The following is a 23,891-nucleotide window of genomic DNA, read 5'->3' on the forward strand; positions in this document are numbered from 1 at the left end:
GCCCCATGTTCCTCCCAAAATGCCTCCAGCATCCTAATCAGCCTGTGGACCATGAGATTACGGTTCCTATAATATAATGAGAAGGAAAAACAGAAAGGGGACTGAGTTCCTGGCAGACGGTGTCTTAACCACTTTTCCCGGCAGCTGGCCCCACGCGGTGGCCACGTGGGGGCTCGTGAGCGGGAGGGCCGGGCTGCCTCCGTGGTCTCATCTGCTCCTGCATCCGTAGGGTGTCCGAACTCCTGAACCCACACTCCCACAGGGCACAGGAAAAGACAGCAATTCAGGATTTCATTATGAAGCACACTGTCTGACAACAAAATTAAACTGAGCAAGTCTAGGTTCTCAGCACTTGCAGAGACCTCGAGATTCAAAGCTGGGAGCTGGTGGTGGACCAGGGGAAGCAGTGCCCAAACAGAACCTGCCCCACCGTCCCCAAGTGCACTGTCCGTCCCTAAGTGCACCGTCCGTCCCCAAGTGCACTGTCCGTCCCCAAGTGCACCATCCGTCCCTAAGTGCACCGTCCGTCCCCAAGTGCACTGTCCGTCCCTAAGCGCACCGTCGGTCCCTAAGTGCACCGTGCGTCCCTAAGTGCACCGTCCGTCCCCAAGTGCACTGTCCGTCCCTAAGCGCACCGTCGGTCCCTAAGTGCGCCGTCCGTCCCTAAGTGCACCGCCCGTCCCCAAGTGCACTGTCCGTCCCTAAGTGTATTATGGGTCCCCAGGTACAGCGTCAGTCCCCAGGCTTGGACCTGCCCTGTCCTTTGATCAGGATGGTTGGCCCAGGTGACCAGTGATCCCAATCATTTCAGGGACACCTGCATGTCCCTACCCCCAGCCGGCTCAGTACCCTCCCTACAGCCGGTAGCGAGCTGTGTGGCCGCTGAGGCGCTAATGCTGGGACTTCTGAGTGTTAACAAGAGCAGCACCCAGCCTGGGGGGCGGGGAGGAGGCGTGGATGGCGTCTACCAGGACCGCACACGCCGGACAATGCGGTGAAGGAAGGGGTTGCTATCAATCGGCCAGGATGTCTGCACAAATCAGGGCAGTGGACGGGTTTTCCATGGACCCCTTCCCTCACGCAGAGCCCATCAACGGACCTACCGGCTGTGGCAGGAGTCCGTGGGGCTGTCGTGCACGACCCTCCAGGGATGTAGAGCTCAGTGAGGGTGTCCTGTCGCTCAGGTGAGGGGCCGTCCGTCTGCTCTTCTGGACAGGGATGGCACCCAGAGGCGCTGACGTTGGCCTCCTCCAGGACTGTGGCCTCCGCGGAGGTGTCCTCTGCACGGGGTTTATCCGTGAAGGCCTGCGCACACGGGACCGGCCAGGTGCGTGACGTATTACTAGGTCTTACAGCTCCCTGGCATGTGGGTCTTTCCACCCCAGTCTGGAGGGTTTCTAGACATCAAGGAGCCAACGCCAGACACCCCTCAGCTCTGGCCCCTTGCAATTCAGTTCCCTTTACTTCCAGAAATCCTGCTGAAAGCCATTTACTGCCTACTCTGTATCGTGTGTCCGTGGAAGGCTGGGGCTCCCGAGACCCTGAGCCACTCATCGTACAAGGGAACACATCTGACAGTCTTGGGGGCTCCGACCCACCTAGAGACTGAAGCCCTGAGGAGATGGATGGGGAAGTTATTTTTGGGGGGGGCATTGTTCTAACTGCATGCACCTTAATACTCCCAGAAAGGGAAGAGGGGGTGTGGGCAGGGCTCCCGGGGGGCCCCTCGGCTGCAACCCCAGCACTTCCTCCTCTACCCTTCCTCGGGCTGGCAGAGGGTTCTCGCTGTTGTGCCCTCATCCCCAAGGAAACAAGGTGCTGAGGTCTTCTGGAAGCCACATGCCCCAGCTCCTTTCCAGCTTGAGGGGGGCAGGAAGGAAGCAGTCCTCAGGCCCCGGAGGCCGCAGGAGCTGGTCTTGCAGCGGGAGCAGGCTTGTGGCCCAAAGACCACTGCAGTGCCAGCCCGCTGCCCTCCCCGCAAAGTGGTCTGTGGATCAGCCTGGGCAGAGGCATCCCTGCCCCCGCTCTGGCCTGGACCCGCCAGTCGGACGCCCACGCACAGGTCGGGCCCCGAGTCCAGGGCAGATGCCGGCTCCCTGGCCTGCCCTCCTGAATCACAGGGTAGAAGCCTTACTTCTGGGACAAGCAGCCGGCCCGGATCCCTGGCCCCTCATTTGTCCAGCCTGGGTTCCCATCCCGCACTCCCCTTCTCCAAGCTGCCAGACCCATCTCTGCAGAGATGGGGAGTGTGGGAGCGTCTGCATCCTGTGCCCCACCCCAACTCTCCCCTGGCCTGTCATGCCCTGATGCCTGCTATGGCCATCGCACCCTTTCCTGGAGCGCTGTCCCCCACCTGGGGCCTGAGTACCTGTCGCTCAGGTTATCCCGGGAAGGACGGGGGCAGAAACCAGAGCCCACTGACCTGTAGGCTGTCTGTGGCCGCTGGGACTGGGGACGAATATGGGGGGTGACTGCCAGACCAAGTAGAGTCATCGGAGTCTGCCTCAAAGTCCAAGTCGTGAATGGAGAGGCGCTTTTTCTTAGCAGGGGCAGATGTGGGCAAGAGGAGGAGAGTCGGGGTCAGCTTGACAGAGACGACCAGGGGCGTCTCAGCCCCGGGCAGCAGGGTGGGTGCCTCCAGGGGCACATCCACCTCCTGCACTAGAAACAAACCCGAAGGAGCTCGAAGGCAGCTTCAAGGGGCCCAGAGGGCTCCCCCTCCGAATCCCCTGCAAGAGCTGCATCCTCAGCATCTCTTAGAGCAGAAGGAAACACCTGCTCAGCCCGAGGGGCCTATGGCTGCTCAGATGTGCTAAGGACACAGGTCCCGGAGCACTGCAGCCTTGGGATGAGGGGTAGGGAGGACGGGCAGTCTTCTCTAGGGCTGACAGGTACCCTTGGGAGGTGTCGGCAGGGGGAGTTCAGGCAAATGAGGGGCACCCACAGTGAGGCCACGAGGTGGGGGAGAGCTCCATGTTGTTCAGATGAAATCCTCCCTCATGAGAATCTTGATCTTTTAAAGGTACCGTACAGGGAATGTTCCAGACACTGGCTAGTGTTCTTTAAGCTCACTGAGTGGCAGGAATACAACTTTCTCACTGTAGACTGGCCAGACCTGGCCGGTGTCGAATCTCAAGGACGCTGGCCTCCTCCTGGGGTCTCCAACTAAACTCCTTGTGCCCCCCGCCCCAACCTGCTCTCCTTCCGTCATCCCCCCGCAAAACCCCGGGGCATACTCTGCTTGTTGATCACCAAAAATAAGTTACAAAATAAGTAAAGACGGAAATAAACACTAATAAAAGCAAGGCTCGTGGCTGGCTATGAAGAAAAGTAAAATGTTCACAGAGGGCAGTCTAAAGGGGTTCACTTCCCTGAAAGATGCCAAGGCCACCTTGGAGGACAGCAGGGTGCCCTCTGGGACCCCTGCCTGCCCTCACAACCTCACGAGCCTGCCCCCAGGACCCTGACCGGACGGGTCAGGCAGGCTTGCCTGCAGGCTCTGTCTCCCCCACAGCTTGCTTTGGGGTTTCTTATGGTGACACCAGGGGCTGAAAGCATGATCCTCTTTGGTGCTCAGTGTCTCAGAGACTGTCCGGGCACGGCAAAGGAGGCAGGGTCTTTGTGCTCACGCTGCGGGAACGGGCAGAGTCAAGGAGAGCACTGAGATTCTTAGGACATCAGAACCCCAGGCTCCAGCTGGGGGAGGGGCAGGGGCAGAGGTGACTGGGGAAGACTTACCTTGCTGCCAGCGGGCTGGGCCTGGGCCACTATGTCCAGTTCTCCATCCTCATCTGTCTGCTCACTCTCTCCACTTCCCTCACCAAGGCTTGGCTCAGGCCCACCTGCAATGGACCACGCACATGATTCAACCCAGGGTGAAGAAGACTGGGGGCAAACCATCCATCCACCCAACTCACCTACCCATCCAACCATCCAACCCACCCATCTACCACCTGTCCGTTCACCCATCTACCCACCCACCCACCCAACTACCTACTCTTCATCCATCTACCTACCCACCCATTCATTCATTCTCCATCCATCCATCCATCCATTCTCCTTCCATCCACCCACCCACCCATTCATCCATTTTCCATCTGTCCATCCATCCATCCATCCACTCATTCATCCATTCTCCATCCATCCATTCACTCATCCGTTCTCCATCCATCCATCCATCCATTCTCCTTCCATCCACCCACCCACCCATTCATCCATTTTCCATCCGTCCATCCATCCATCCATCCATCCACTCATTCATCCATTCTCCATCCATCCATCCACTCATTCATCCATTCTCCATCCATCCATCCATCCATTCTCCATCCATCCATTCACTCATCCATTCTCCATCCATCCATCCATCCATTCTCCATCCATCCATCTACTCATTCATTCATTCTGCATGCACATATCCATCCATCCACCCACTGTGACACATTCAGGCAAGGCCATCTGCTGGCTTTACAAAGACCTATCCAAGCATCACTCAGACTCGGTCTGAATCCCAGCAGAAAACTATTACTCTGCATCAATTTTGTCGAGGGTCACGCCTATAGGCATTCACCCTCTGTTCATGGACTGTTTCTTGGGCAATCCCCGGCCTTGTGGTGGGTGAAGGAGACCAAGGGCAAAGTCATGTTTTCTCAAACAAACTGCTTTACTTACAGTCCTTTCGTGTGCTTACATGCAGGCTGCAGACATAGCTGGGAAGGAGGTGAGCCTCAGCCCCAGGGCTCCCGCCCCTCCTTTCTCTGCCCCCCAGGCCCCCTGCCTCACCCGAGCACCCAGGTGGCCCCATCACAGCCTCTTCCCTCTGCTCTCCCACTGGCCTGGCCCCTGTTCTCCTTTAGGTCACCAGAGGGGTCCAGGCAATGAGCTCTGGGGTTTTAGAGCATGGATCATCGGCCTTCCCTCGGGGCCACGAGGCCACTCCTGCACTGGGGGAGCATGGGCTGTGGGGTTGGGCCTGCACATACTGCCCCTGCACACCCCCAGCCCGCGCCCAGGCCCTCACTCCCTGTGCCTTTGGGTGGGGGGAGGTCTCAAGTGTGAACAAGCAGGGCATTTCCTGGGCTTGAATGTGCTCTGTAAGCCCTTCTGTACCCCCCGAACTCGGACCCATGCAGCGGGCAGGCTGGGTGATTATTTTCATTCTCTGGACAGTGAGTCTTGAGGAAATTCACCCCAAACCACCAGACAGAAGACACTGAGCTGACCTCTACCTGCACCGAGGGAATGTGGGCGTGGCTCCCGGAGGCCCGGGGTGCACACCTGTGTGTGCATGTGTGTGTGTGGGTGTGCATGTGTGCACGTGGCCTGTCAGTGAGCTGCCCCCAGGACTGAACAGGAACGGGAGCTCTGTGCCCCTTTTGGTTATGGACTCCTTCCATCTCTCTCCACTTGGGACAGCAGTTTGAGAGATACTAACCCATCTCTCAAGAGCAAGCCCAAAGGATGTCCCCTGCTCCTGACACGGGAGAGAGTTCTCAGCCGCTCTTGGCAGGGAGGTGGAAAGAAACACGAACGAACCCCGGTGAGCACCAGGGACTTACTGTGGATGTCAGGTGAGCTTCGCGCTCCGTCAGGGAAACCTGGAACCAGAGGAAAGGCACCGGGGAGAAAGACATCCTCCCGCGACCGTGCTTGAGGACGGGTTTCCTCTCATTTCCTTCCCAGCCTAGGATAACCGCCTCCCGCAGCGTCTGCCCGTCCTGCTGTGGGGGCCTCGGAAAAACCCCCATTGCTCTGCAGGTTCACCCGGAGAAGACCCGGGCCGCCCGCCACCCTCACCCCAGCTGACCAGTCTGCCCTTGGCCCTGGCTGGCCAGGCTTCAAAACAGTGACTTCAGTCATTTCTATTTTTTCAGTTTGTCTACTTGAAAACAAACATGGAACTTTCCTTCCCTGCGCCCTCTCTGTCTTCCAGGCGCCCTGCAAGGAGAATTCAGCCTGGGCATCACCCCAGAGCACGGAACCCAGGGGCCCAGGTGGAGCGGCTGGGAGTCGGGGTTCCTGTTGCCCCACAGCGCCACCTTGCGGTCCTCGGTGGTGACAACTTCGAAACGGGCAGGAGCCGGTTGGTTGGTGTTGGCCCAGCAGCTCTGGACCCTGGCTGGGCATCACGATCCCCACAGCCTTTCACACAACACAGACTCCTGAGCCCACCTGGTCCCTGGAATCGGCACCTCCCAGAGCAAGGTCAGGTCCTCAGGGGTTCCAACGTGGCCTCTGGGAACAGGGCCGCCTTTGGGGTCGAGATCCTTAAACACTTTGTGGTGTGGCTTTCCGCCCTGCTCCCTGTGGTTCTCACCCTTGAGCCCTGTGATGGGGCCAGACCAGCTCCTCCAGCTGCAGGAAGACCCCTCGGCCCATCAGACGCACAGGGAATGTTTGTTGAAAAGAGAAAATCTAGGCCCCACATCAGACGCCCAGGGAGGAAGGGCCTGAAGAACAAGTTGTATTAACCAGCACCTGGTTACTCGACTAGCCACTGAGTTTGAGACCTTAGCTATGAGTTCTCAACCTGCTAGGAAGCCTTGAAAAATAGGATTTCAACTAGTGGGGCTGTCAACAGCATGCAGGACTTCCCGGGGGGCCAGGCCGGGGGTGTGCAGAAATTCACACTACCCAGAGAGTGGCCAACGTCGTACAAAACACCCGCAAGGGACGGACAGGGGCACACACCCATTCCACAGGATCTGCTTGGTCGTGAAACCCAAAACAGGCATGGGAACAAAAAGTGACCCCGGGGAGAGGTGCGCTCCTCACCTCCCCGCTGCAGCCGTCCGCACAGGGAGCGGATCACTTTGGCGCTCCCAAAGCGCTTGAAGCGGGCTCTCAGGTGCTGGTGGTACCATTCCAGGGAGCCGATCTTCACAACCCTGCAGAGACACCGAGCTCAGGCCCGCGGCGCTGTGCTGGGTGGCGCACGTCCGTGCCCACCCTTCTTCAGCCAGCCCCACCGGGGTTGGGGGAGGGGACACATCGGGCCCTAGCACCCCAGGGTCCCTTGGACACCAGGCCGTGGATCACCTGGCCAGGTGGCAGGGGTTGCAGAGCCAGCCCTGCTCCTCAGGGTGGGCGTGGCTGCAGTCTTGGCAGGTGAAGAGGCGGCAGTCCAGGCATTGCCTTTTGGGGGTCCCAAGGAGCCGGTAGGGCTGCAGGCAGTGGGCACAGTGGGTCTCATTCAGGTGCGCCGTGTCCGCAAGCAGCTCCCTCTGGGAATTCTCCTTCTTAATCCGGCCCTTCAAGCCCCTTAGGAAAATATCAGAAACAAGGAATCTATGAGACACCTGCCTTATTTTTGCAACAGGTTTTAAATGTTTGCACGCATGTGTGTGCGACACACACACACACACACACGCAGGAACTTTCTCATATACAGAAACCGGGCCGAGGCACCCCCCCAGGCAGCCGTCACCATCTGCAGAGCCACCTCCACCTTCCCACTCTCTCCCAAGTGGGAAGCCCAGCAAATTGGGGTCAAATGTGCAGTCTGGGTAGGCTGGAATCGAAACACCATATTTTTATAGAAATGAAGTTGCATTTAAACATTTCCGTGACTTTTTACAATCGTACGTTTTTCCAAGCTGCATGCCTGTGACTTTCATCCAGTGCCAAAGGGCCACGACCCATCAAGTCTCAGAATCACGGGCTGGGACTGTTGTCACCGCTTGCCCACACCACCTAACTCAGAATGGAGAGAGGAGGGACAGAGGTCCTGAACTCTAGCTTTGAGACGGAGCCTGGAACTTTTCTGATGCACAGCGCAGAGCTCAGAGACTGTGTTCCGGCACCCCGTTTCACCCGATGAGGGCGGGCTTGCAGTCACCTTCCTTGGAGGGGGTGAGGCTGGTGGCTCTGGGGAGCCCAGCAGGGCCAGGACCAGCTAGGGTCCTGGGGGAGCACCTGGTAAGGTCACATGGTTACTCCCAACCCCAATCTGTTGCCCACTCTAATTGTTTAAGAGGAGGTTAGAGAAGAGAGAGAAATCCAGGTGGTTCACGGGCTGGTCAGAGCTGCCACAGAAACCACAGAGAAGGCAGAGCTAAAGCTCATTACAAGCGCAAGGCTGTGCTCCTCTCTATAAGGCCCTGCTCTGCACGCTGGCCTGAGCTAAGGGCTCTGGGCAGAGGATGACACCAGGCAAGTGGGGGTTGGGCTGGCACCCTACTGAGAAAGTGATGGGTCACTGCACTCTCCCCGGGAGGCCACAAGTGTCCTGGGGACAAAGACGGGAGGCATCTCCTCGCAAACAGTTTTGGGTCCCTTCCAGCAGGGGAGAAAGCTGAGCTGCCCCCCCCCCACCCCGCCCGTTTGTTCCCACAGAGCAAGGCTGCAATGGTCTGGTTTGGAGCGTGTCCGGCGCAGGAAACATCCAGCACTAGGATGTCCCGGGAAAACCACGTTCCCCCCAGACCTTCCCGGTGGGCTCGCCAAATTGAACCAACTGGGAAATGTCCCCTCCACATCATGGACACATTCCACCGTTCTGGATTTTAAGAATGTCTGCAAAATGCAATATTTTTGGTTTTTGATGAGATCCACTTAACTCCATTCTTAGTGACAGACCCTGGATGCCACTGTCCTGTAGGAACTCGGCGCCTGTGGTTTCTGAAGGGGACACCCCAGAGCGTGGTGGAGGCAGGAGACGAGGCAGCACCTCTAGAAAGCTCTGGAACACTACTCCCGGTTTTAAGTGGCGTTGATTGCACTTCACTGATTTCCCGCTCCCCGCTCGTTGTTCAAACACTCTGGAACTCGGGCCCACAAACGAAACTCTCATCTCAGCTTGGACAACCAAGAAAACATGGCCTTGTGCTGGCAGCAATCCGGGGGGGTGGGGAGCTGTCATCCACGGATAAAGCTGCGCGGACATCCTTGCCCCGAGCCCGGGAGCATAGGCACTTGGAGCCAGGTGGGGAGGGCCTAACCTCCCCCATTTCCCCTCAGACAATATCTGCATCAGCCAGAAAATCTAGAGGCCACCCCTTCACCTCTCTATCAGTGAGTGCCCCTCATTCTGCATCCAGGCAAAACCACACCCCAGCCCAGCAGGAAGAAGGATGAGGACCTGTAGGATACACACCGCATCCCGGGGCCGGAAGTCATCTGAGATAAGAGCCGCGTGGGTGGCGGCTGGACACTGACATATTTCAGGGGCAATAACCCCCACCTGGAGCCGCACAGGGAAGAGGCGAGGGGGGCCAGAGCGATCCACACACCCTGCCTGTGGCAAACACTGGGTCGACCAGATGTCACTCCACGATGGCGGCATCAGCAGGCAAAGGCCCAACATGCAGCTATCAGTTCAAGTCAGCCCCAGGAAGAAAAGACACCCTGAATGTGGTCGACTGTCAGAACCAGAAGAAGACTTGAAACAGGCGTGCTTGGTGCACTAACTGGGATGAAGAGAGAGGAGGAGATAAAGAAGGAACCAGGCTGAGATGGAAAGACCACAGGCTAGGCTATGCTCACTGAGGTGGAGGAGAGATGGTCCAAAAAAAGATGGGAAGGGATGGAAACTGACAATGGGCCGGAATTACCGCCGTACATATTACGTCCCACGATTTAGAACAGTGATTCTCAAGGTGTGGTCCAGGGACCTCTGGAGGTTCTCAAGACCCTTTAAGAGGCTCCACAAGGTCAAAACTATTTCAGTGACAATGCGGAGATGTTCTCTCTCTTCTCCAAGATGTTATTTCTCCTGTACTCGTGGAGAAGCAATGGCGGCCAAACAGCTAGGACCTTGGCATGGGTTAAGGCAGAGGTACAAACCGGACCAGTAGTCTTTGCGGTATTTGTCACAAAGGCAAAGACCATGTCTTTGATGAAGTGTGTCCTGATTCAAGGCATGTCCTTGATGCTACAATAACAGTTACTCATCTTACTAACCTTGACCCTTGAGCCCATGTCTTTTTAATGTCCCACGTGAAGAAATGAGAAGCACGTCCTGAAAGCATTTCTGCTACGTCCTGAAGCACCACCGAGGTCTCGATGTAAGGAAGCAGCCAGTTGCTGGAGTTCTGACATGAACTAGAATTTCTTTTTTTCACGAAGCATCATTTTTACTTAAAAGCACAACTGGAAGATAAACTATTCTGACTGGGGTGTTTGCCAGACATTCTTTTAGAAAGGAACACTGTGAGCCCGTCACCTTGAGGAAAACAAGGGACGATATTTGTGGCCCATGACAAAACTCAAGCTTTCGAGCACGAAGAAGAACCTTGGGAAATTTATGTCTGCCACCGTGAGCTTGACAGTGTCCATCACTTAGAGGCTGCTGATGAGATCAGCCGTGACGGTCATCAATGTGATTTTTTCGGTATATAATGAAATGTGTCACCCTTTAGAAACTGTATATGGTGTGACAAAACCTCACACGGATACAAGATGCACTTTGAGCGCAGGACAGATCGATGGATTTTAGTTCACTAATATGCGTTCAGATCCCACCGTGCAACTACCTTGAAGAAATCACCAGTTGCTGGGTTCCCATGTAGTATCAAAGCACAATGTCCACAATCTGGGAAGAGGGCGCCTGCGTGGCTCAGATGGTTGAACGTCTACCTTCGGCTCGGGTCATGGTCCCGGGGTCCTGGGATCGAGCCCCACATTGGGTTCCCTGCTCGGCGGGGAGTCTGTTTCTCCCTCTCCTTCTACTGCTCCCTCTGCTTGTGCTCTCTCACTCACTCTATTAAATAAATAAATAAAATCTTAAAAAAAATCATCTGGGAAGACTACTGAAACATGCCCCATTTTTCCAACTGCATATCGGTACGAGGCTAGATTTTCTTCAAATTCTTCCGCCAAAACAACATATTACAATACATTCAAAACAGAAGCCAAAACGAGAATTCAACCATCTCCTATTACACCAGATGTGGAAGGGATTTCCAAAAATACAGAACATGCCAGTCTTCTCATTTGTTTCAGGAAAAGTTATGTTTCATAAAAATGTCATTTATTGCATGTAAGGGCTTACTGTTGTTATTTTTCAATGAATGAATGAATGAGTATTTTTTTAAAATGCCTGGTTTTAATTTCTGATAGGGTCAATGTTGACATACATAATCCATATGAACATAAGCTCTTTGTGGTTCTCAATAATTTAAGAATGTAAAGGGACTCTGAGGCCAAAATGCTTGAGAACAGCTGATTCTGGAGCAAGTTTGCTGTCCCAGATACAGAGCAAAGGTTGAAGGGAGAGCAATGAGGAGAGAGGGGGTGGCGGTGAAATCAGGGACAGATGGAGGAGAAGCTCAGCAGAGCGGCGGCCCTGGCATCAGAAACCCACAGCACTGTGCTCTGCCCGCTGACTTCCAGCCGGCCCTGGGGTGGGTGCCAACATCCAGAGCCCAGAGTGGAGGGGGGATGCCCGCTGTCCTCAAGAGAGGCTTAGGGACCTCACAGGACGAGGCGGGTCTGGTGTGAGGACAGGGCAGGGAAGGCAAGTTCCTGCTCAGCCGTGACTGGGTGCGGAAGGGAGGAGGGCTAGGGGCGACGTGAAGGGGGCAGACCCATGCATCCTTGCTCTCCCCCCTCAGGGGGGATCTTGAGGGGAGCATGGTGGAAACGTGTGAGTACTGGGGACAGCCCGGGACCCAGGGGTTGGTGGCACACCCTCTAGGGTCAGCTAGGGAGGAACACATGGTGGCCATGGCACCCATGCCCCCAGCAGCTGCTGAAAGAGGCGTGAGCTCGGATCAGGCCTTCTGCTCAGGTGATCCTTAGATCCTGTCCCTGGAGGACAGCATGAGGTGCTGAGAGGCCCGGGGACTGTAAGTCCAGGGTTGGGGTGAAGAGGCCGATGGCTGGGATCAGGGATCTCAGGGGTGGGGGCTAGCCACTCCCAGCGCCCGGCCAGGACGATTCACGAGTGATGGTCTTCATTCGGGAAGCTGGCCTGACCCTCTACTCTGTCTCGGGGACCAGCAAGGAGCCAGTGGGCAGTGTGTGGAGCCAAGACCCCAGCAACTCTGTCACCCCGAGGGCCAGAAGCAGGGGGCGTGGAGATGGGGGACTCTGAAAGACAAGACGAGGCCATAAAGAGTCGGTGTGAGCGAGCAGAGGGTTGGACCCAGACACCAACAAGCTGTAGCCATGTTCCGCTCAGGCGGTGGGGACCCACGAGCAACCTGAGACGGGCAATTAAGGGGCTGCTCTTCTCGGCACAGCTTGGGTGGCTCTGAGTTTTGACCATGCCACGGAAGCAGTGATCACTGGAAGAATACAGGAAACCTCTCCCAAGCAGGAGAAGAAAAGGAGCGGGGTCTTCAGGAGTTGCTGGACTGCAGGCCGCACACACGCGGACGGCCCGCAGCGCTCGGTTGGGATGCGGCGGGCTCGCTCTGCGGAAGCACGAGCCGGCGGGCCGGTGGCTCTCTGCGAGGCGGGGAGAGGAAGCTGGCGGCCAGGGGCAGTTCCCTGTTGCTGCTCTGGCAAATGCCCACACATTTCATGGCTTAAAATAACACCGCCTTTTCATCGGATGGCCCTGGAGGTCAGAAGTCTGACGTGGCGGTCACGGGGCCAAAATTGAGGTGTTGGCAGGACGGTAATCCCTCTGGGACGCTCTGGGGGAGAATCTGTTCTCTTGCTCTTTCCAGCATCCCGAGGGCGTACCGTTGGCCCGCGGCCCCCCTTCCTCTAACCTTCAGAGCCAGCACGGCTGGTGGGGTGCTCCTCACAGTGCTTTCCTGCCTCCCCCCTTCCTTCCTCCTGCTGGGCCCCTTGTGATCACCCTGAGCCCAGCCGGGGGGCCCAGGACCGTCTCCCCAAGTCCAGGCCCACTGATCAGCAGCCTTCACTGCAACTGCAAGCACATCCTCCCTCGGCACATGACTGACTCAATCACAGATTCGGGGGATCAGGAGGTGGGCGTCTTTGGGGGCGCGTTGTTCTGCCAGAGTTCTGAAGGGAACGTGGGCAAGAGGAGCTCTCACTCCCAGCGGTCAACTCCACAGCCCGTGCCCTTCCTGAGAAAATAACCTGCAGATGTGCTCCAGACGGAGAGAAGAATCGCAGGCGTGACCCCAGGGACGCGGTGTTGGGGCCCAAAGGCACTGATGAGTCCCAGAATCAGGATGCTAAATCATTGAAAGCACGGCGCCCAAACTAGGCAGGATGGTCAGTCACAACTGAAGGACAGCGTAGCGTAAGGAGAGCTGAAGGGCAAGTATGTGGATCTAAAGTCCTGACTCTATGAATAAATATCAGGAAGGATAATGACAGGAAACAGAAACTTGCTAACGTTTTGTGAAGTCCTTGGACGAGACTGACCACAGGACGACAAACAGGACACGTCTGACCAGTTTGCTGCTGTGAGAGCCAGAGGCCCCTGGTGTCGCAGGAGCCCCAGGGGCACTCTCCGGCTGAGCCTACCCTCCAGGCCCCGCGCGGCCCCCCAGCTAGGGGGACCTCACATCCCTTGGTAGCAGTATTTCTAACGCCCGCCGCGCTTGCCCACGTCTCACGCTGGGAGAGCTTTCAGAGAGCATTTCAGGAACTCCCATCTGTTTGTAGAGACTGCGAATCCACAGGTCCACCTGTTTGCCTTTCTGGGGAAGGCTCACAGGGCTAATATTTGATTTTCGGGCTGTGCCCTTGAAAACAGGGTGTTCTATTTAGGTGAGCTCTGTCCTCGCCCAGGGGCATGAGTCACTGCCTGAGCTCTCTCGCTCCCCCTGCACTTTGGGGTTACCCAATCCTTCCCAGCGCGGATGCAGTTGAGAAGCTACCTTCATAGATGGGGGTGCTGCTGAGCTGCAAACTCGGGACCTCACTGGAGCCCAGGAGGCAGCCCGCAAACCAGCAGGGAGTACGTACGGCCTCCAGAACGCCAGGTGGAGGCTCGCCTCTCTCTCTGCTGCGCACGGCCGTCGGGTCGAGGATGCAGGTGTCCGTAGCCCCGGCTCTTCTCCAGATGGAGGGAGTTAAAGAGCTGGGTCATTCTCTGCATGTTCCCTTCCAGGTGGTTTCCTTGGGTGCTAGTCTGTACTTATGTACAGACATTAAAAAATTAAATTAAAATTAAGAATTAAAAATTAAAAAAAGATTAAAAAATCACGCCTATCTTTTCTGTAGCGAAGACTCCTTAACAGCCGAGTAGCGAGGATGAATGTTGAGCACAGAGAGGAGCCATATGACAAACCGACGCGCAGCAAGATCTCCCCTCCCCCACACAGTCCCACAGTTAACCATTCATTTCTGGACATTCTTCACAGCCGGGGAGCCTGGCCCATCCTCAGCGGCCTCTCCTGGAAATATGGCTAAGAAGAGCAGCCGCGTGGCAAGCTTGTCTAGGGAGTAAATGACGTAACACAAAGCCCCCAAGTGCACATCCAAAGTGCACTTTGGAGTCTTTCCATGGTCAGGCACTGTTCTGGGTGCTAGTGACAAAACTGAGTCCTCACTGGGCTTAGACATGGGCGGGGAGACAGATTCTACTCAACAAGTACATGACTCATATATTAGATGAGCCCTAAGTGCTGCGGAGGGAGATCCAGCGGGATAAGCAGAAGGAAGTAGTGTTGGGACGGTGGTGGCTGTTTTTAGAAAGGGCAATCTGGGGAGGCTTCTCTGAGGAGGTGATGTCTGAGAAGGGATACGAGCACTGTGAAGGAGGGTGCAATAGGGAGACCTGCGGGAAAGGCGACTCCTGGGGGCCACGGGGAGAAAGACAACAGGGCAGGGAGGGTGGAGGGGAGATGTCCAGCAGAGAGATGGTGTGGCATGAAGCGGGGTGGCTCTGTGTGGCTGGCCAGCCACAGCCGGGATTTATCTTGAGGGCTGAGCCAACAGGGTTTGTTGAGGCATGAAATGTAGGATGAGAGGGAAGGAGTGGAAATGACCGTGATTCCTGAGCACTTGACCTCAGCAACCAGGCTGATTCCAAGATGGGGAGGTGGGGGCCTTGGGGGAATCCAGACCTGTCTTAGATGCGCTGTCTTGGAGATACTGGTTAGACCCCTGGCCGACGTGCTCCGCAGTCGTCTGTCTACCTGCTTCGCAGGTTCTGAGCACAGTTCTCGGCTGAGGGCATACACTGGGACCTGCTCTCTAGACCCGCGCCATCCAATATGGTAGCCACGAGGCACATGGGGCTACTTAACTTAGTTACACTGAGAAAAAAAAAGACAAAGTTGGTTCCCCAGTTGCGACAGGCACATTTCAAGGGCTCAACAGGTGCAGGTGGCTACTGGCCACAACCCTGGGGAGCAGACGTAGCTTAGTTCCTCGTTCCACCAGGCAGGGCGGGTCTAGGGGGCATCAGCACCACGGTGCTGGTGCGCATACCTCAGGGAGTGAGCGTGCACAGAGCAGAGCTGAGGTGGGGGCCCTGGACCCTCCGAACGTGAATACCGGGGGGTCCAGGAGGATCAGCAAAAGGAACAGAAGGGGCTAGACCCCCAGACGTGAGTGCAGGGGAGCAGAGCAAGAAAAAGCTCAGTGAGCGCAGAGCCTCTGTTATTACTAGACCTTTCTCTGCATTTTTAAAAAGTGAAATGTCATAAACCCATACGTTTTCACAATCTGCTTTTTCCACTTAATATCTTAGGACTGGTCATGAAGACTTATTGCTACAACTTTATTTTTAATGGGCGCCAGGTGATCCACTGTTGAATTCATGGTTCAAGTTGGTTACTTAGCGAAACTTGTAATTTTGGACATTAGGGTCTTTCTAGTTCTTCGCCCTTAAGATCCTTGCTGGATCAGAATATCCTCTCTTGCTTCTCTCCTTAGCATGACTTTTAGCAAAGAGTTTGCTGGCTCAAAGGGTGAGCACCAAGGGTGAGCACCCGTTTAGGGCTTTGGCTACGTTAGGCCCGACTGGCCTCTGCAAAGGTCCAATTTATCCCTCTCTTCAGCCCTTGCATTTGCCTGCACCCTGCGGCCGGGCTGACTACTGGGATTCTCATTCATCTTTGGAAATCCGTGAAAACGATATATTTTGATTAATTTGTATTTCTCTTGTTATTCTTTTAGTTATTTCTTCACGTTTATTGGCCAAGGGCATTTCTTATTTGGTGAATTGCCTGTTCATATCCTTTTTCCATTTCATTGTTTTTTTTTTTTTTGTGGTTTTCTAATTTGGAAAACCGACATCTTTCTGATTTTAAGAAGCTCCTTATAGATCAAGGATGGGAATGCTTGCCTTTTCTGTTACATTGTTTCTTCTTTTCAAAAATGAAAATTTTCTTTTAAATTTCATAGGTACATATTTATTTGGTCAATACTTATGAACAGCTTCTATTGTGATTTCTGCCTGTGTTGCCACATGTAGGTTCTTCTACTTCAAGATTCTATACATATTTATGTATATTCTCTCCCAGGAATATCCCTAGTTACGTGTTTTACGTTTTTAACATTTCCATTAAAAATCTGAGATTAACCCTCACCCCTGCTGGTGGTCAACTGTCCCCAGACTAACCTTTCTAACAGGTATGAAATGTTACCTTTGTTGTAGTAGAAATTGTTACACATACTTTGTTGTATTTTAGACCTTTCCATGTTGTTTCATTGGTGACATCTGTGAAGGACCACTTTACTTTAGTTAATGTGGCACTGAAGTAAATTATCTCCTGGAACAAAGCCCTTCTTACTATTTTTATTTAAACCCTCCTACCTTACTTTGTTTTTCCGCAACATTTTCTCATGCTCCCCAAAGTGCCTCAGGAATTTGACCAGGGTTATGGTTCACCGATTCCCGGGCAGCAAGAGGCTTCTGCTATCTAGAGCACATGGTGTCACTTGCTATTTACTTAACATTTTCGAATGTTGCTCCATAATGTTTTGTGCTATTCTTCATACTGCTATCGCACATTTATGATATGTATATATTTCTGGGTACCTCATATTTTTATTGTAAATAGAATTTTTTTCTACCTATTTTCTAACGGATTATTTTTGATGTCTAAGCTTAAAGAGGACCCTGATGTTTCTTTTATATTCTTTTGTAATTAGCCAGGCTACTAAATTCTCTTTTTTCTTGGTTTTACAGAGAACTACCTTGGGTTTTCACATCTGCAGATAATAGCTATGGATCTCCCTGACCACAGGATTTATTTTGCTATCTTCTCTAATCGCATTGGCCAGCACATCGAGAACAATGCTAAATTAGTGGTGACGAGTGCTGATGATAGAAATCCTTTTCTTGCTTCTGATGTTAATAGAGCCTGATGACTGTTGTTTGAGGGGTACTTTTATCACGTTAAGAAAATATTTTTATTTCCATTTTATTCAACAAAATTATCAGAAATAGCATGCTACCACTCTTCTGTGTCACTGAGATAATCCTACTTTTTTTAAAGATTTTATTTATTTGAGAGAGAGTGAGAGCGAGAGCACAAGAGCGGGGGGGGAGGGGCAGAGGGAGAAGCAGGCTCCCCCCTGAGCAGGGAGCAGATGTAGGCAGATCCCAGGACCCCGGGATCATGACCTGAGCCGAAGGCAGATACTTAACCAACCGAGCCACCCAGGCACCCCAAGATAATCCTGTTTTGTCTCCCTAGCACCTGGGATGGCTCGCAGCCCAGGCCCTGCACCAGGTAGCAGACTGGGCATAAAGAGGACCATGCTCTCACACAAGGGTCTGCCCGACTTTCAGGCTCGAAGTTCATCCACAGCAAGACACACGTCCTCATTATATAGGCCACTGCTCAGGACTCGATGGCAGGAAACAGGTAGTAAGTTAAATCCACCCTAAAGCACTTACTGATGCCAAGGTTGTTAACATCCTAATTTTGTATATCTTTGAATTTTTGATTCTTTGGAGCGCAGCATCACATCCTGATGGGAAGCCAGGCATAAAAGGGCACGCTGCACGGTAAACACCCCACTCCCAAGTCCCTGGTCCCACGCGCCAACTGCAGGGAGAGATTTATTTTTTTTTAAATTTTTTATTGTTATGTTAATCACCATATATTACATCATTTGTTTTGGTGTAGTGTTCCATGATTCATTGTTTGTGCATAACACCCAGTGCTCCACGCAGAATGTGCCCTCTTGAATACCCATCACCAGGCTAACCCATCCCCCCACCCCCCTCCCCTCTAGAACCCTCAGTTTGTTTTTCAGAGTCCATCATCTCTCCTGGTTCGTCTCCCCCTCTGACTTACTCCCCTTCATTCTTCCTCTCCTGCTATCTTCTTCTTTTTCTTTTCTCTTGAAATATGTTTCAGAAGTACAGATCTGTGATTCAACAGTCTTGCACAATTCACAGCGCTCACCGTAGCACATACCCTCCCCAATGTCTATCACCCAGCCACCCCATCCCTCCCACCCCCCACCTCTCCAGCAACCCTCAGTTTGTTCCTGAGATTAAGAATTCCTCATATCAGTGAGGTCATATGATACATGTCTTTCTCTGATTGACTTATTTCACTCAGCATAACACCCTCCAGTTCCATCCACGTCGTCGCAAATGGCAAGATCTCATTCCTTTTGATGGCTGCATAATATTCCATTGTGTATATAGACCACCTCTTCTTTATCCATTCATCTGTCCATGGACATCTGGGCTCTTTCCACAGTTTGGCTATTGTGGACATTGCTGCTATAAACATCGGGGTGCACGTACCAGGGAGAGATTTCTATGTGCCTGGGGCCACATCAAAGACGGCACGGCCTCCCCCTTCCTTCTCGTGCATTTCCCGAAACAGCCTACAAGGAAAGCCCCCCATTCAGGATGCTCTCTATGTGGTACCTGCCACTCATGAGTTAGAACCTAGGAAAACTCCTTCCAGTCAATTCGGAGGGAAGGCATCTGTGTTGCCTCTCCTCCCAAATATCAGGGATCTGGGCCAGCTCGTTTGTCACGTGCTTTGACAGAGGAGACCCAAAGATGTGTTGCTCCTACAGCTTGGGAACAGGTGCTGGAGTCTTTACCCCGGCCCTGTCCCAACATCCTTTATAGAGGACTGGCACTTCCACGTCTGGGGAGAAATCCACCTAATACACATTTCTGTTAACTTGTAAATATTAAGAGAAATATCATTGTTGTCTATTTTCCAATTGGTATGTTCGGTGAGCTGGTTGTTTAGCTAACTGCCCCCTTGGCAAATTTGCTCCGGGCGAATCAGGCCTAGACACGGCGTCCACCTGATGCATATTCAGGATAGGAAAGTTCTTTTCATTTAGTGAACGTGTTTCTTGGTTTCACAATTTCTTCCCCGTTCACTCAGTTCCATCAGTGACTGTGGTCGGTTCCTCGAGCCGAGACTTCCATTTGGCGTCCCTTTCGGAGGAAGGCCAAGACATCAGAAACCCATCGGAGCGATTCCCGAGCTGCTCCGGTTTGTCACACGGCTACCCAGCTCATGGTCTCCGGATGACCGATTTCTCCGCTTGGCCCATGACTGGTTCACGGAGCAGAGAACTTGAGTTAGCCAGCTGCTCTGTCAACCAAGTCTGGTGTCAAGAACCCAGAGTCTTTATTTTTAGGCTGGTGTGAGCCGTGCCCTCTCCCAGCAAAGCTGCCTGTCTGGGCTGGACTTGAACCCACGTCCTGACCTCCTGGCGCTCATCACTCCCACCCTTGTGCCTCGGGACCACACGCCCGGGTCCTGCGGCAGCCCGGGGTCGGGGGGACACTGCAGAAGAGGTTCCTCACAGTCAGAGGCAGCTTTAGTTTTTGCTGAATATTTAACTAACAGCACAGTGAACAAGAGATGAAACCATCAAAAATGGTAAGAACTGTAAAAGCCCTTCCCTCCCACCTCCCTCCCAGAATGACTCTTTACGTCCCAAACGTGTCACCTGCTAGAGCCCTGTCTGCATGGCAAGAACCAGTCACGGTGAGGCCAGTGGGCTTCCCTGCGCTTGGCTTAATGTTCGTGTGCCACAGCCTCTCTGCAGCTCGCATTTCCAGGGCCAGGACAGCACTGCACGGCATTGACACCCCCCGGGACAGCCTCCTCCGGTCTGGTAGCGGGTACTTAACAAGCCCACCCCCAAGCACATGGCAGGCCCAGTAGACATGGCAGAGTGGGCCAATCCCCCCACACCCCCGCCTCCCTCTTCCATGACTGGCCCTTTCTGAGCAGACAGCATCAGAAGCTGCTGAATGAGGGGGGGCACCCTGATCATAACTGGCCCCGGGGGCCTGGCCTGGGCCACAGGCTGCACACAGGACCGGGGGAGTCACGGTCCGCATCCTTGTAGGAGCCTTCCGTCTCCAACAGCATCGAGAGGTCAGCTGGGCCTGTCTCCTCTTGGCAATGTGAAATGACCCAAGGAATATGACAATAGGGAATGACGGATGTCAGAAGGGACTCATCTTCACGCAAGAAACGGATTTCTGCGAGACCGCTTCAGCTGTCTAGATGAAGGCAGAGCAGCCCAGCTCAAGGGTCTCTGGGAAAGAGGCTGCCTCTTGGGACCTGGCCCAGGTGGTCCTCCCTCTGCTTCCTGAGAGCTGGGTTCCCCTCCTTCCCATTTATCCGTGTTTCTATATATACTTAAAATAAAAGTCGACAACCGCTGGGTTGCCTGGAGGCAGGGTCTGGTCCATCCCCGGGGAAGGGGGTGCTGTCAAGTGGGAAGGCTAGGCTGCCTTTGCTGGCACGAGCTCGTGGCCCTTGGCAGGGCCTGGCGGCCACGGCCAAGGCAAGGAAGCTGCTGTGGGTAAGGGTGAGAGGGCACTGGAGGGGTCACAGGAAGAAGGGAAAGAGGGAGGGGCTTCACCACGTGGAGAAGTGGGGTCATCAGAAGCAGAGGGAGAAGGGGCGGAGAGCAGGGCGGGCAGCTCTGGCCCCCGCTTGGGACCTGGAGGTCGGGTCAGGTCAAGGCCTCCTGTGGGCTCCAGTGTGAGGTCTCGAGGGGGCGCCTTAGGGGCTGGCAGTCCCCACAGGCCAGCAGGGTGGTAGCGGCTTCATGGCCAAAGCCAGGGGGTGACTAGGAGCCCACGGCAGAAAGGTGGGGGCGGGGGCGGGGCAGGGGGCAGCGGGAGGCCTCGGCGGCACCGACCTGGACCCCTCCCCGCTGACACCGGGGTCGCCTGCCAGAACCACGCCTGTCTCTCTTAGTGGCTTGTCCATTGTTATGGACTTTGTTCTGTGTTGGGACCCAGAGCTCCCCTCCCCGCTGGTCCTTCTCTGTCTCCTTGGGGGCCCCATCTTTCTCTCTCTGGACTCCCTCCTGCAGGGGTCTCCTCCTGCCTGGTGATGACACACTGGGGTCAGTCGAATAACGCTCCTCGCACGTGAAAACTGTCCTACGTTCCTGGTTCCCGGGACCTGTAACTATGTCACCTCACCTGGCAAAGGGGCCCCTGCAGATGTGATTAAGTTAAGGATGTTGAGGCGGGAGGTCACCCTGGATGATCTGGGCGGGCCCAGTGCCATCACGGGTCCTTACAAGGCGCAGAGGGAGGGGGACGAAAGCGGAGTGAGGGCTGGATGCCAGGCTGGCCGCCCTGAGGACAGAGGCAGGGCCGGGCGCCAGGGAGCGGGGGCGCCTCTGGCAGCTGGGAAAGGCACGGACAGATTCCTCCCCGGAGCTTCGCGAAGGAACTCAGGCCTGCTGACACCTTGATCTGAAGACTTCTGACCTCCAGAACCATGAGAAACGGACGCGTCGTAAGCCGCTGAATTCACAGTGATTATAGCATAGCCGCGCCAGGAAACTCGTACAAATACCATCTGCCGGTGACAGCTCCACACTCCCTTCTGAGCTCCCGGCAGCACATGTGTGTTCACTTGTCCACGTGACGTCCCACAGGCAACCTAACCGCGACGTGTCTGAACCCTTTCCTGGTTCCCCCAAACCTGCTCCACCTCGCCTTCCCCAGGGGAGGCAGCGACGACCCATCCTCCCAGCTACTCCGGCCACGACCCTGAGTCGCCCGTGGTACCCGCACGACCGGTTGTGGGCAGACTTGCTGGCTCCACCCTCTTTTCTCGGAGCCCACGGCTTGCGGGGCAGAAGCCGGGTCTCACTGTTCCCCTGCCTGACGGCGGCTGGGACTCCGAAGGTCCGAGTCCTATTGAGGACCCTCACAGCTGGCACCCCACTCCTCTCCTACCTCCTCTCTGCTTCCGCCTGGAGTGCCTGCCCCCTCCTCCATGAATCTTTGCTCCAGGGTCTCCTTCTCAATAGATCTACCAGCCGCCACGGACACCAAGAAAGGGTCAGAAAGGAGCACAGTGCCCAGCTAAGCGTTACAAGTGTAGGGGGGTAAATAATGGTGGAGGGGGCTGGCTCCAACCATGGCCGCCCATTCAAGAATGGGTGCCATCCAACACGCTGGAAGGACAGACAAAGCCAGCCTTGATCCTAAAACCCCTCCATCCCAACATTCTGGGTGTTTCCCTATTTTATCACCTCTAGCTCGCCATGTCATGGGCAAAGCATCACCTGGCTCAGGAGACAACATGACCCTGAAGCTGGGTCAAGAGGAAATAAAACTATTCAGGGGACACCTGAATGCAGGCTGGAAAGTCAGGTCCCCTCACTTTAATTAGGAGGAAGCCGAGCCCAGAAAGCGGGACGTTTCCCAGCGGCCGGCTTCCCATCCGGTGTCCTGCACCCATGCTCCCGGTGTCTGCCCGCCCTGGGCGCCCCACGAGGCCCCTGCGGAAGACACCGGAGGGGCGGGCTCGGCCCCCCACACTTACTCCAGTCTTTCCTCTTCTTTCCTTCTCAGATCAAAGTCCCGCTGAACCACTTCCCAGACGTGCTTGGCCTCTTCGTCCGTGAGCTTGGACAGATCCAGTTTTCTCCCCATCTCTGCTTGTCAGGATCACACCTGGAAAAGACAAGATCACCGGTGGTCACCCCATAAGCCTGTGGACAGCGCCTAAGGCACAAAGAGGCAAAACAGAATGCACCGAGATCCCGGGCAGTTTGTCTGGACCTGGGCGGAGGGCTTTACTAAGCAGATTTGTGTAGCTGAAATGTGTCAGGTTTATGTGTGAAATTCCTGCACTCCTGGGACTCACACACTGAGCCACGGGGCCGCTGTCCCTCCACTGTGAGATAACGCTGGTGATGTCAGTATCTAGGGGCGCACCACTTTCCCCCGTCCCAGGGTCGTGCTCTGCAGTGGGAACCCCAGAAATGCTGGGGAAATGCTGGAGATGTGCTCCATCCATGGGCTTTTTGCCTTAGAACCCTTGGTGGAAGCAACACCGCCGAAAAGAGGCAACATCCCCCCCAGATTCCTGGTCAAGCTGTGGAGTCGCGGGTGCACGCCCTGGCCTGCTGAGCGGTGGCCCCAGCGTGATGCCTGCGAGGTCACTGTGTCTGTGGGGGGCAGGGGGGCGTGCACATTCTTCCCACGGTGGGGCCAAAGTGCCGGCAGATGAGGGAGGGGCTACCAAGCCCGTGGGCAGCACCGTCAGCGGGAGCTCGGTTTACCCAAGGGAGGTTGGCTGTGGGAGCTCTGGAGCCCGGGCGCACATTGGTCGCCCCGATGCCCAGGCCTCACCCTCCTCCAAGATCCTGATGTCATACAACTGCTTAACACAGTGGCACTGTGTGACGCCCTGTTTCTAGGTAACCTGCTGGCCAGGAAGACAGACTTCAGGTGATTTTATGCCCTATTTGTAGACATTACACCGGATCCCAGTCCATGTTAAAAGGACAGAGGAAGGAAAATCCAAATGCCAAAAGCCAAGATAAGCAGAACCTTAGAACCTTGCATGCTATTCAGTTTGCCTCGTATGGGGCGCCTGGGTGGCTCAGTCGGTGAAGCGTCTGCCTTCAGCTCAGGTCACGATCCTGGGGTCCTGGGATCAAGCCCCGTGTCTGGATCCCTGCTCAGCGGGGGGCCTGCTTCTCCCTCTGCCTCTGCTGCTCCCCCTGCTTGTGCTCTCTCGCTCTCTCTCTCAAATAAATAAAATCTTAAAAACAAAACAAAACAAGTGTGCCTCATGGACCAGCAGCGT

At 54.8% G+C, this 23,891-nt stretch overlaps 1 protein-coding gene across 2 annotated transcripts in view; it reads right to left on the bottom strand.

Annotated features, from left to right (window-relative positions):
• MLPH (melanophilin) overlaps nucleotides 1-22,729 on the bottom strand; it is a 36,037-nt gene extending 13,308 nt beyond the window's left edge. Inside the window, exons 1-7 of one of the 2 annotated variants that reach the window (XM_088022010.1) lie at nucleotides 22,620-22,729; nucleotides 7,036-7,257; nucleotides 6,772-6,884; nucleotides 5,556-5,594; nucleotides 3,739-3,842; nucleotides 2,424-2,539; nucleotides 1,104-1,321 (exon numbers count right to left, since the gene is read on the bottom strand). In XM_088022010.1, the coding sequence (XP_087878136.1) occupies nucleotides 1,104-1,321; nucleotides 2,424-2,539; nucleotides 3,739-3,842; nucleotides 5,556-5,594; nucleotides 6,772-6,884; nucleotides 7,036-7,257; nucleotides 22,620-22,729 (922 nt within the window). Of the gene's footprint in view, nucleotides 1-1,103; nucleotides 1,322-2,422; nucleotides 2,540-3,738; nucleotides 3,843-5,555; nucleotides 5,595-6,771; nucleotides 6,885-7,035; nucleotides 7,258-22,619 lie in introns of both variants that reach the window. The other variant, XM_088022011.1, reaches the window with a different exon arrangement.
• Between the last annotated feature and the right edge of the window lie 1,162 nt (nucleotides 22,730-23,891).

The sequence above is a fragment of the Eumetopias jubatus genome, unplaced genomic scaffold, assembly GCF_037043125.1.
Source record: "Eumetopias jubatus isolate StellerSeaLion01/CBP00866 unplaced genomic scaffold, mEumJub1_p1.0 scaffold_3, whole genome shotgun sequence".
Classification (NCBI taxonomy): Eukaryota; Metazoa; Chordata; class Mammalia; order Carnivora; family Otariidae; genus Eumetopias; species Eumetopias jubatus.